Source organism: Pelobates fuscus, chromosome 7 (genome assembly GCF_036172605.1).
Source record: "Pelobates fuscus isolate aPelFus1 chromosome 7, aPelFus1.pri, whole genome shotgun sequence".
Classification (NCBI taxonomy): Eukaryota; Metazoa; Chordata; class Amphibia; order Anura; family Pelobatidae; genus Pelobates; species Pelobates fuscus.
Genome location: NC_086323.1, coordinates 30,588,511 through 30,601,584, shown reverse-complemented (window position 1 = coordinate 30,601,584; position 13,074 = coordinate 30,588,511). Strand labels below are relative to the sequence as shown.

Sequence of the window (13,074 nt, the reverse complement as noted above, 5' to 3'; positions counted from 1 at the left end):
GGGAGCTCTAACCTGTCTGCTCTGCTCCCTCGCGGGCTGTCTGCTGATGCCGGGAGCCGGAATATGACGTCATATTCCGGCTCCCACAGAATCAGCACACGGCGCGCGAGGGAGCAGAGCAGACAGGTTAGAGCTCCCTCGCCGCCTCTCATTAGAACTGCTGCCGCCCGCCGGGGGTCCAGAAGGTGACCTGGCAGGAGGGAGCGCTTCCCTCCTGCCGGTCACCGAAATCTTGCGCCCCCAGAGCCGGTGCGCCCTAAGGCGGCCGCCTGTGCCGCCTTATGGACGCGCCGGCCCTGTCTGCAGTGCATGTAGTGAGGCTCCTGTGCTTGATGGAGAAGGCAGAGTTATGACTTTTTGGAATTTAGATTTCTACTCCTTACACTAAACTTGCTAACTGTAATCCAGGCCATCCCGTTTTGGTGCCTGGCAGAGGAAGCAAGCCATTTGTGATGATCATGTTCAGCCACACTTTTAACTTCCAGGTTAGGGGAAAACAGAGACAGTAGGTAAGGATACTGTGAAACACACAGGAGGGAGGAGAAGGGAACTGGAGGAAGACTCAGGAGTTGGAATAGGATGGAGTTAGAGTCCTGTCTTCTGGATGTTGTCAGAGACATGTTGAAAATACTTAATCATATAAATAATAATCCGATCTAGTGCTGGCATAGGGTAAGTAAGGTATATTTAGAATTTAAAAACTTTAATGGACAAGACATATTTTTTTTTTATTACAAAGTGTTAAAACAGTCTGAAACCCCAGTGACAAAACTAGTGTCAGCTGCTTAAACCACACAAACATAGTTTTCGCTTCTCATTTTGTACTGGCAACAAGCAAAGCTTGTGGGTTGTTTTCCCCCTTTTGTATTATTCATTATAAGATTTAGGCAACTCTAACCTTTCCAGATGCTTTTAACGCCTGATTCACGGTATCCTGGGAAATGTTGTCTACAACTCTTTCACGTCTTCCTCATAGCTTGCCTGCATTGAAACAATTGCAAATTTATGTAGAAGGACGCAGATTTGTGTTTAAAAGCACATGCAGGCACGCATACAATGTCCAAATATTTAACTTCTTCATGGAGAAAAAGGATTCATTTTTATTATTTCTGGAGAAATGTCAGGCATTCATGTTCTTCCCCATCAAAGTATTTTTTTTAAAATTAGTACTATTTACTGTTTTTCGTGAAATATGCCTTTTTACTATTCCATTTTGCATGAAATTTTAACTTAAAAAAAAAGAGATAATAGAAGCAGCCTTAAAAGAAATTGTAGTTCTCCGAGGGCTACCATCTACATCTGCACAGGACCCAGGGTAGATTTTGAAAGGGGGAAGGGGACGCTGTTTGCAGAACATTGAAAGTGACAAATAGAATGTAGTTAAAATACCGGCTGATCTGCACCTCTTGCCACATTGATATTGTGAAATATATTGTGTGAGCTAGATCTACTGCAGGAAATATTCTACAGGAAATGTTCTGTGCTCACTATTTGGCCAAAAACATGATCGCTCCATCAGCTGAGCCTTTAGTTACATTTCTTCAGAGCTTAAAATTTGAAGCCATGTGATACGAGCCAGGCCTTTAAGTTACTCCCCACTGGAAGCCCATTTTATGTTTACCAGGGATGGTTTTTCACTCGCTAGTGGCCAGTGGAAATGTTAGGCCCTGATATCTGAATAGTTTATTTGTTAAACCCATTAAATAATTATTGACATCAAAGATTTGTATGTGTATGTTTAATTTTTAATTTAACAATCAGCCCTTTTCATTTTCCTTCCTTCCTTTTTTTTTTTTTTTTTTTAAATTAGAAATTTCAAACTTGTTAGTTGCAACAAAAAAGGCCATGGACTGGCAGCCAGTTTACCACCTCAGCCAGCTTAGCTTCCACCGAATACTTAAAGACGAGATTGTGCAGGTAAGTAGCTCTTTAAATAACCTACAGCCAGAAAATATGATTGTGTCAATCTTCTTTTTTGCTCATGTATAGTGCGCTACAGTGTTCTTTTTCTGACTGGTGCACTTGTATATCCCCAGTATCTAGTAATATGCTTTATGTACTGATTTTTGTTCTGACTGGTATACAGCAGATTAGACGAAGTAGTTTCCTTCCTGATGAGCGAACTCTGGCAATATGCCTTGAACTTTATCAAGAAGATGGACATTGTCTTATAATTTGAGTCCTAGCTATGGAAACTCTGAGTTTGTTCCTGGCCCTTATGCCTTACCATTTGGGCTCCCCACTATTTTTTTGTTTGTTTTTGTTTTTGCAGAATTTGTAAGGCACCTAAAATAGTTTGGTTTTGTAAGTAGGATTAACTAAATCAAACACACCTTGGTAATCTGCAGCATCAATCTTTTTCAGACATTGGTGCGTTAAGACTGTACATGACAGATTCCTGGCTGTAGCCAACATGGCTTCTTGTAATTAAAGGGAGGGTAAAACCTTAGATAACCTGTATATTGACAAATAGATTACCGGCTATAGAATTTGAAAACAAATGAATCCCACAAAGCTTACAACATTACTCTTAAAACAAGCACTATAAACCAAAACAAATAGGACTAAGGAACATTTATTCTCTTATTTTTTTAACAAATTAAAAAGTCTCCCTTTAATAAGTTAAAGCAAACATTCTATATTAATTAAATAATATTCACTGGCCAAAGGTGCACATTAGGTGCACTGTGCCTTTTAGAATACACACTCCCAACGTGCACTGTGCTCATTTACCCAAATATGCGTTAGAAAGCACAGCACACTTTGTAAGTGTTTTCTTAAATGCACAGTGCACCTAATGCATGTATTTTAGATTGTGAGTGTTTTGGATTCCTGTTACCTATAGGGTTGCTATTTGTTTGACTCTGTAATAATTTTCTAGGGCCCTTTATTCACTTATTCGCCCTACATCACTGTGGCCCAAGATCAGTGTTTTGCTATATATTTGATATGGGATGTTTAGTTGTGTATTATAACAATATACATTGCCAGACATCAGTTGTGCATAATGTTGTCACTTTGCTGTATTTAGTTGAAAAGCTTTAAAAAGAAAAATGTTATCAATGAATAATAACTGTAGACTACTTGGCCCAGCCATGTATCTGCTGTCGGTTATGGTAAATACAGAATGTTGAATGCTGTACAGGTACCGCTATGTATTATATATGCATTATACCTATTGTATATCTCTTAGCTGGATCATATGGGTCGAGGAACAAGGACACAGATCTATTCAGGAAAACTGAACTACAAAGATGATAATGACTGCGAAAGCTTTTCATCTGAAAAGGAAATGAAAGTTATCCTGAAAGTGTTGGACCCAAGTCACCGAGATATTTCTTTGGTCTGTATTCATTCTTCCCGAACACCAGTAGTTGGCATGGAACACTCTGTTACAAAAAGCTTGTTTAATGGTGGATGTAATGTACCCCTTTCAGGTACCCTATGTACCCCTTAGATAATTAACTTGAGCCCATACATCTTGCTTGAATTGTTCTGCAGAAAATGATTCAGTACAAAGTTAATCATCTTTAAAACGCCCATCTCCATTGACTTTAAGAGAATGTAGCCTACTAATTATTGTATAACATTATGTTTGGAGGAAGGGGGCTCTGATATTTACTTTAGTTAATACAATTAAGAATGATATTCAACAAACATTAATTAAAATGATGATGGTGACACAATTCCCTACCTCCAGTACCAAATAACAGAAAGAAAGGGCTGGGCTGTGTGACAAAGGTTAGGGGGAGCCTGTGGGATTGGATTATTTTTTGCGAAGTACTGGTACTTCATGGTTTTTAGTCTTTGTTCACTATGTGCTAGTGTTTGATTTATTTTTTTTCTTCTCTTTTTTCACACAGGCTTTCTTTGAGACTGCAAGTATGATGAGACAAGTTTCACACAAACACATTGTACTGCTTTATGGCGTATGTGTGCGGGATGTGGAAAGTGAGTGAGATACAAACATTTACTATATGTTTAAAAAAAATTGAGGCCGCTAAAAATAAATGTTTAAAGTAGCATATATAGCAAAATTTTCCTGAAAATGTAGATTCTTCATGATGATGTGGATGGTCTGAACACCAAGTATCTGGCCTTTTCTGCTTATTATTCCACCCCAGGATTGAGCCATCAAAACTGTGCATGTGCCAAGTAGCTGTTCTTCTAAGTGTTCACACTGCTAATTGTTCCGTTAAAACTAAAGATGCATTCTGACCGTTATATTCTTATTGTACATTGAACACTCCCTGCCAAACATCATATGTGCCTTTCTGGTTTTCTGCACCCACCTCAGGCCCCTTAAAGTAAACTAATATTGTCTAGGAAAATACATTAAATGCCATCCGTTAAGCAGCCAAATCACTAAAGAAAATATGAACTTAACTGATCTTGTATTCTGCTGTAAAAACTGCATTGGTTTTTTTTTTTATAAGACAACATGCTCTTTTTTAACTTCTAACATCTCGTTGGGCAGTGCATACATCTTTTAGCATAGATCTAAATTACACTATACTTAAATTAGAAATATTAATGATTTTCTCTCCAGGCGACTTCAGCCAGAATGCCTAGTCTGTAGGTGTTGATATTGGTGTTCCATGGACTACCAGTACACCTCTGTGCTGGATGAACTCCAAAACATTTGTTCTTAGCTCTTTTGGATTTAGACTAGTCCATGTAGACTCCCTTATTTCTCCTGGGACTATTTTAGATTGGTTTGATTGCTATTTTCACAATTTCTTGTTCTCCACAAACTGGCCTAACACATTCCTGTAATATTCTGCTAACACAATACATTGATGATTTCCCCCCTCCTTTTTTAATGTAAAGTAACGTGGTGATATGTACCAGAACAAGAATTAATGGTCATTACATGTTCTTTCAGATATTATGGTTGAAGAATATGTGGACTGCGGGCCTCTTGATTTGTTCATGCATCGTAAGAGTGAATTTCTAACTACACCGTGGAAGTTTCAGGTTGCCAAACAGCTTGCAAGTGCCCTGAGTTACCTGGTGAGCCTTCTAACTGTAGAACTGTTTGGGTGTTTGCCACATTTAAACCCCGAAGATCTACAGTCCATTCCTTCTGGATTCTAACAAACTGTTGTTGGAGTAGGAATCTTAATATCCAAAGCCTTATTTTATTCACTGTTGTCTCATCCAGTAATGGTTCTTTCAGTATAGTGTAGAGCTAAAGCATTATTAAATAAGATATTGACTGATCGATGACACAGGCGTCAAACGTTTCTTTGGGGACCTAAACATTGCAGTTTTTTTTTTTTTTTTTTAAATACTTTATTTTTGCATCTTGGCGGACAAGGTGACATGACAGCAGCGTGCGGGCTTACGCAGAAGCCACGAAGAATATTCAGTGTAAGTACATCATTGCCATGCTATGTGGTTATTCTGTGACAAGTCCTTTCAAGCGTTGGTGCCATCTTTGTCACAGTCCGTCAAGGGGTTTTTCCTTTATTTCTTCTTTACGTTGTGTAAATACAACCATGAGAAACATAACATAACGGAACATAACATAACAGACAGGTTCGTCTTTTCCCTTAACACGTTATCTTAACCGTGATTGTGTTACTGTGTGCCTGCCTTGTGACTCAGTTCGAGTACCGTTTAGGTTTTGAGTTGTGTTGTGTGATTGATCTCTGGTGCTTTGGAGTGTATGGGTAGGACCCTTATGTTCCCCCGTCCCTGTTATCTAGGGACGGAAGGGCTTGGAGGGGGATAGAAAGAAAATAAAAGAGAGAGAATAAGTAGAAAGGGGGGGGGGGGGAGATCATGTGCGGCGTGTTGTTGTTTATTGTTCTCAATATTTCGTTATTCTCAGGGGAGAGTGGAAAGGGCATAGTTGTGACAAGGCTCCCACAATTTGTCAAATTTAGGTGTGGTCCCTCTCAGTCACATTGCAGTTTTTTAAGTTCATTTTTTAGCATGATCCACATTCCTTTGTATCTTTGGAAAATGGAAATTCTGCTCTAGTGAGCCCCTCCTAATTGTGTCATAGTACATGTATAATAACCAATTTCATCTTGCTTTTAATGAGTAACATTGTAAAAAAAAAAAAAATGTTTTAATAGGAGAGTCGTATGTTAAGGTAGGAGTAAGGATTATTATGTCCATTTTAGAATAAAAAAAGAAAAAACATTTACTTGTCATTTAAAGATGGCATTTAATAAAGCAACAAAGCTTATTTGCAATAATGGATAGTTCTGACCCTTGGACTACAAGTGAACCTGACAGAGCACAGACACCCACGCCAGAGAGTTCCTTATTCACCTCTAGTTTGCCTTTGTTATCACAGCTGTTTTATTAAGTAGAGAGGTCACTAGCTGGGAAACACTTAGTGGGAGAGCTTAATTGAGTCTTTAAGAATAGCAAGGGTCATGTTATTTTTTGGTAATTTTACAAAAAATAGTCTTGTGAACTTAAAAAATAAAAATTAACTTTTGGCTCCATTCCATTGCAGTGATGGACAGATTTGTTGGTTACGGAGTGGGCAGCTTTGGTTATGTAAATACTAGTTTGGTTTGCTATCCTGCCTTGTTAGCTTTGCCAGGGAGAAGCTACACTTAAAGGAACATTAACATGTATTCCTGACCACAATGTAACCTTCTTGGCCCTTCTAAGTATAGCAAAGTCTTACAATTATTACAGTCTGTGGTTGATGGTTTTGCCCTTGATCTGCCTGCTTGGCTGACATCATCAGAAGTGGTGTTCTGAGCCAATCACAATACTTTCACATAAGAAAGCATTGGATTGGCTGAGCTTGTCAAGGAGGCAGATCAGGGCCAATCAGCAGCTCCTCATAAAGATGCATTAAATCAGTGCATCTCTATGAGGAAAGTCCAGTGTCTTCATGCAGAGACATACTGTGAAGCACCTCTTATAGCCATCTGAGGAGTGGCCAGTGGAGGTGTCTAGGCTGTAATGTAAACACTGCATTTTCTCTGAAAAGACAATGTTTAGCGCAAAAAGCCTAAAGGTAATGATTCTACTCACCAGAACAAATACAATAAGTTGGAGTTGTTCTGGTGACTATAGTGTCCCTTTAATCCATAGTGAATGACTGGGGGGGAGAAGGGGTATTCTATAATTATTGGGGAATATTTTCCAAGGGCAGGCAGGCAGGCACATACCCATAATTCAAGAGTGTTAATCTCATTTCACAGGCGATTAAAGGAAAATCAAGCTCTAAGATAGACCATAAAACTGGTGTAGCCAAAAGGTTTATCTCTAGCTGTTATGGAACTACAAAGAAAACTGCACCATTGCTAAATTCTCCTTACATGTTGTATAAAGCCTCAAATTGGCTAATGCTGATTACTGTGGTTACATACACACACACACACAGTAGTTTGCATGTATAATGGAAATCTTTATATCTTTATTGAAGGACAGAGTGAGATGAATCAATAACACTATTCATTTTCTTTGTGTATTGCAGACGTGTGTTACAAGGCTTTTTAATTTCCGCATGAAATGCCCCAATCTCAATTAGAATGTGGCCATTAGCAACCCAGTGTTAATTATTTTTCAGAGCCCCTCAAAGCTGCTATAGTGAGCCTGGAGTGAGTACGGATAATGTCTGAAGCCTTAAATTTTACATTAAATTCTTTTTGCCATTTCTTTGTGCAACTATACTCCTTTTCAAATCTTAAAGTAAACTTTTCTGAATGTGAAAAAAGTTGGGGTTGACCAGGTCACCTTCAATTGAATATTAAAAAAAGTAATCCTTTTAAGTGACTGTCCTCATTGTTTATAGGGGCAACTTTGTTTTGCTGGTACTATAGTTTCCCTTTAATGCACCAAAATGGCTGCTTCGGTGAATGAAAGCACACGTGCAAATGTTTGGCCACCTCCACCATCCCACAATGCATTTTGTTTTCAAATAACAGAATATAAATAGTTAATCTCAAGTACAAAGAAAGTTGACTGCTGGTATTGCATATTTCTTCTCTAGTAACTATTTAGAGTACTTTTTTCATTTTAATGTTACTTGTTTTTATGATAAAATAATAATTGTTTTGTTTACCCAATACAGGAAGATAAAGATTTAGTGCATGGAAACGTCTGCACTAAAAACATCTTATTGGCGAGAGAAGGGATTGAGGGTGAATGTGGCCCATTTATAAAGCTCAGTGACCCTGGAATACCAATTACTGTATTAACCAGACAAGGTATGATATGATATTTGCTGAAGTTCTATTTCTTATCTCCCCCCCCCCCCCTTCCTTTTTTTGTTTAATGCATTTAAAGCGGCACTGTCTAAGTCGCATCTGTTTTTTTCTTTTCTTTTTCTTTTTTAAATCCTCCTGACTCCACTACATTTTTTTTGTCACACCCAAATAACCCCTAAGCCTCCATTTTACTTTTTTTTTTCTTTCAATTTTTCTTTCATGCCCGGACATAAATCCTAGGTGCCGCCTTCTTTGTGCGGGCAGATGAAGGCCCTGTGGAACACACCATCTGCCCAAACAAGATATCACTGTGAAAATTAAACGTGGGCCCAGTTAAACACTTGGACATTCGCTATTGTCCAATATTCGAATGGGAATTTCAGCTGTTCGTTCATGTCAGAAAGACCAATGAATGAATAGAAATTTTAAACAAACAAACGAAGACTGAATTTCGGTCTTCATTTGTTCGTTTAGTTTATTACTAGGAGGGTGCTATTGGCTCGTGGCTCCCTCTTTATAATATGTAAAAAATAATAGTGCCTCAGTGTGACCTCCATATTAGCATAAATGAGATTAAAATCTCCCTAATGCCACTGCTTTTATTTTTTTACAAGAGTGAGCAGTCACATGCTGCTCACTGTTTAGTAGACATGCCCCTACTCATGGCATAGCGAGTTAGATTAAGAGCTTTGTATTCCTGATTTTCTTAAAGTATCCCTTTAAGAAATTAAAACCAGCTTTACTTCTTTCATTTTTGCATCTGCCTTCTCCCTCCCTACCCTAAAACCCTTTTATTTACTTGCTTGATACCAGCACCAATGTCCCTAGATGCTGTCGACGCTCTGCCCCCTCCAACGTCCCTCGACGAGCTGGCTCCTAAGCGGGTTAGACTTCCCCATAGAAAAGCATTGAGTCAATGCTTTCATATGGGGAAAAATCTGACGCTGGGCTGCAGAGCGTGAGGACAGCCAGCGTCAGATACCGGAACAAAGCTCAATCCAGGAAGCCCTCTAGTGGCTGTCTGGTCATGGTCTGCGGGCATACAGTGTCCCTTTAACTGTTGCTTAGCTTTGGAAATTTGCATAAATTCCACAAAACATTTGAACCCAATGAGAGTGAAGCATGCATTAATAGCCCAGCCTTTGTTTTAGTTTATGTGGGGCTGGAGTGTAAAGTTGGTTTACATTCAGTGTGGTTGCTCAGTCCCCACTCCTTTGCTCAGTTACATTTATTTCTGCAAATGAACTACCGTAGTGGAAGAGGATCCGATTACACATGTGATGCATTATATCCTTCAAGCCATAGCTTTGTTTGCACTCTCTCAAGTTTCTAGGTGTCCGGATCTCTATTTTATGTAATTTTTTCCCCAGTCTTGTTCCAGTGCTGCTGTAGCTTAGCAGATAAAAGAAACACAGCACGATTTATTATTTTTTACATTTTATTTAAATATTCTTTCACTAACCCTACAGTGCAATGTTTACACGCTGTCAGTAAGTAAATAATACATCCGGGTTTATACTGTATGTTACGATGCTGTTTTGATTGTACCTTCAGATTATTAACATTTCATATAAGAACCATAACTTCTCTTTCGGAATAATATGTCTGGCCGACGCGTCAGATCTTGCAGATTGTATTGAAATGAATCACAACCACATACATGAAATAAAAATGGTATATCTACATGTAAAAACATGCAAAACATTTGGCACATGTATGTTCTGTATTTGGCAATGTCACATATGGCAGGACGATACACTGCCCACTGTAGACATGAACGATAGGCCCTTGTAAAGCACCGAGCAACTTCAGGTCCACTATGCTGGTCTCAGTTTAGTTACAGCAGAGACAACTCACCGACCTCTTACTAAACCTAGCTGCAGAGAACAGATAATCTCTGCTAATCAATATCAGCTGGAACAATCAGAAAACGGAAGTAAAGAATAAAATAGACTTTAATCTGATTGTTTATATATAGTAAACCTTGATTGACCTTTTGCAGTAATTCTGCTTAAGCATTGCAATTTAAAGATCACTTGGTAAAGGGTATCGATTTTGACCAACAGTAGGTAGGCGGAATGGTTCCTACATTCGTACTGAATCGATATTTTCTGTTTCTTGAATCTTATTTTAGAACGAGTTGAACGGATTCCTTGGATTGCCCCAGAATGTGTTGAGGACTGCAAGATCCTGAATGTAGCTACGGATAAATGGAGCTTTGGGACCACGCTGTGGGAGATTTGTTTCAATGGAGAAGTGCCCCTAAAAGATCGAACTCTTGCAGAGGTATCAAATTATTAACCCCTCCCCTATGGGTACTCCATAAGGTATTCAAGTGAAAGGGACACTCCAAGACTCATATCAATTGCCTTCCAAAATGTGAATCTGGGTGTAGTTATAGCAGATAATATGAAAGAAGAGGGGGGGATGTTCACTCCTCATTAATCTGATATCTTGTTTTGGGGATTGGTTCATGGAGTGAATGTGAGCTGTTTGCATTAGGTATGATACAGGCACTGCTGACTTCTTTTTAAAGTTTGTGTTTAGCTGTAATGTCTATAGGTATATTGGCTCTCATTCAGTTCATAGATGAAAGGGGAAAAGACGGCATTAGTGGGAAAAAGCAACCTTCTCTTTTCCCTTCAGTTATCTGGCAGTGGAAACATTTCTGGAAAATCCAATATAGTGTGTAAATGTTAACACCTGAAATTCAATTAAAATAATCTCTTTAAATAGTTGTAATTAGGTTTCATTTGGAGTGGGGTTTTTTTTTTTTTTTTTTTTTTAGATCCAGATTCACATCTAAGAAATAATAACTAGGGCTACCGGGACAGACCAGTCACTGATAATCCATAACTAGGGCTACCGGGACAGACCAGTCACTGATAATCCATAACTAGGGCTACCGGGACAGACCAGTCACTGATAATCCATAACTAGGGCTACCGGGACAGACCAGTCACTGATAATCCATAACTAGGGCTACCGGGACAGACCAGTCACTGATAATCCATAACTAGGGCTACCGGGACAGACCAGTCACTGATAATCCATAACTAGGGCTACCGGGACAGACCAGTCACTGATAATCCATAACTAGGGAGACCAGGACAGACCAGTCACTGATAATCCATAACTAGGGCTACCGGGACAGACCAGTCACTGATAATCCATAACTAGGGCTACCGGGACAGACCAGTCACTGATAATCCATAACTAGGGCTACCGGGACAGACCAGTCACTGATAATCCATAACTAGGGCTACCGGGACAGACCAGTCACTGATAATCCATAACTAGGGCTACCGGGACAGACCAGTCACTGATAATCCATAACTAGGGAGACCAGGACAGACCAGTCACTGATAATCCATAACTAGGGCTACCGGGACAGACCAGTCACTGATCCATAACTAGGGCTACCGGGACAGACCAGTCACTGATAATCCATAACTAGGGAGACCAGGACAGACCAGTCACTGATAATCCATAACTAGGGAGACCAGGACAGACCAGTCACTGATAATCCATAACTAGGGCTACCGGGGCAGACCAGTCACTGATAATCCATAACTAGGGAGACCAGGACAGACCAGTCACTGATAATCCATAACTAGGGCTACCGGGACAGACCAGTCACTGATAATCCATAACTAGGGAGGCCAGGACAGACCAGTCACTGATAATCCATAACTAGGGAGACCAGGACAGACCAGTCACTGATAATCCATAACTAGGGCTACCGGGACAGACCAGTCACTGATAATCCATAACTAGGGCTACCGGGACAGACCAGTCACTGATAATCCATAACTAGGGAGACCGGGACAGACCAGTCACTGATAATCCATAACTAGGGAGACCAGGACAGACCAGTCACTGATAATCCATAACTAGGGAGACCAGGACAGACCAGTCACTGATAATCCATAACTAGGGCTACCGGGACAGACCAGTCACTGATAATCCATAACTAGGGCTACCGGGACAGACCAGTCACTGATAATCCATAACTAGGGAGACCGGGACAGACCAGTCACTGATAATCCATAACTAGGGAGACCAGGACAGACCAGTCACTGATAATCCATAACTAGGGAGACCAGGACAGACCAGTCACTGATAATCCATAACTAGGGCTACCGGGACAGACCAGTCACTGATAATCCATAACTAGGGCTACCGGGACAGACCAGTCACTGATAATCCATAACTAGGGCTACCGGGACAGACCAGTCACTGATAATCAGAACTAGGGCTACCAGGACAGACCAGTCACTGATAATCCATAACTAGGGAGACCAGGACAGACCAGTCACTGATAATCCATAACTAGGGCTACTAAGACATACCAGTCACTGGTTCTTAGCACAGTCAGTCCTGTACGTGCTTTATTGGGGAGAGCTCTGACATGCAACTTAAAGTCTAAAGTAACAGAGTGAGTCCGCTAACCACATACAAAGACACTGGCCTTCTTAGAATTGTGAAAAGTGTGTGACAATCATGTAAAAAGGTCAGTTTTAACCATAGCACAGCCTCTGTACAATTCAACAGGAAGGAAGCTTGAGAACACAAACAAGCATGACGATAAGTTCCGGTATAAACCCATCTCTTTAGGTCACTTGTTTTTAATTGCTTAACAGTGAATTGTGTATAATTGCAAAACTTCAACCAAATTAGGTGAGTGTTGCAATTCAGTTTCATTACACGTCCCATCAATGTTTACTGACCGAACTCTTGTAGGGCTGACTGAAAATTCAAATTAAAAAAAAAAGCTCTTAAAGAATGTAAGGGAGATCTTGTGGTTTATTTACTAAAACGTGACATGTAGGCAGTTGGCAACATTCTTGCAAAATTTGTGTGTTTTTGAAGAATCTTTTTATATTCA

At 39.8% G+C, this 13,074-nt stretch overlaps 1 protein-coding gene across 2 annotated transcripts in view; it reads left to right on the top strand.

Annotated features, from left to right (window-relative positions):
• Positions 1-13,074, top strand: part of JAK1 (Janus kinase 1) — an 87,043-nt gene that overhangs the window by 65,970 nt on the left and 7,999 nt on the right. For both annotated transcript variants that reach the window (XM_063427877.1, XM_063427879.1), the window contains exons 12-17: positions 1,811-1,917; positions 3,194-3,343; positions 3,864-3,951; positions 4,886-5,013; positions 8,051-8,186; positions 10,321-10,472. In XM_063427877.1, coding sequence (XP_063283947.1) covers positions 1,811-1,917; positions 3,194-3,343; positions 3,864-3,951; positions 4,886-5,013; positions 8,051-8,186; positions 10,321-10,472 — 761 coding nt within the window. The remainder of the gene's footprint in view (positions 1-1,810; positions 1,918-3,193; positions 3,344-3,863; positions 3,952-4,885; positions 5,014-8,050; positions 8,187-10,320; positions 10,473-13,074) is intronic.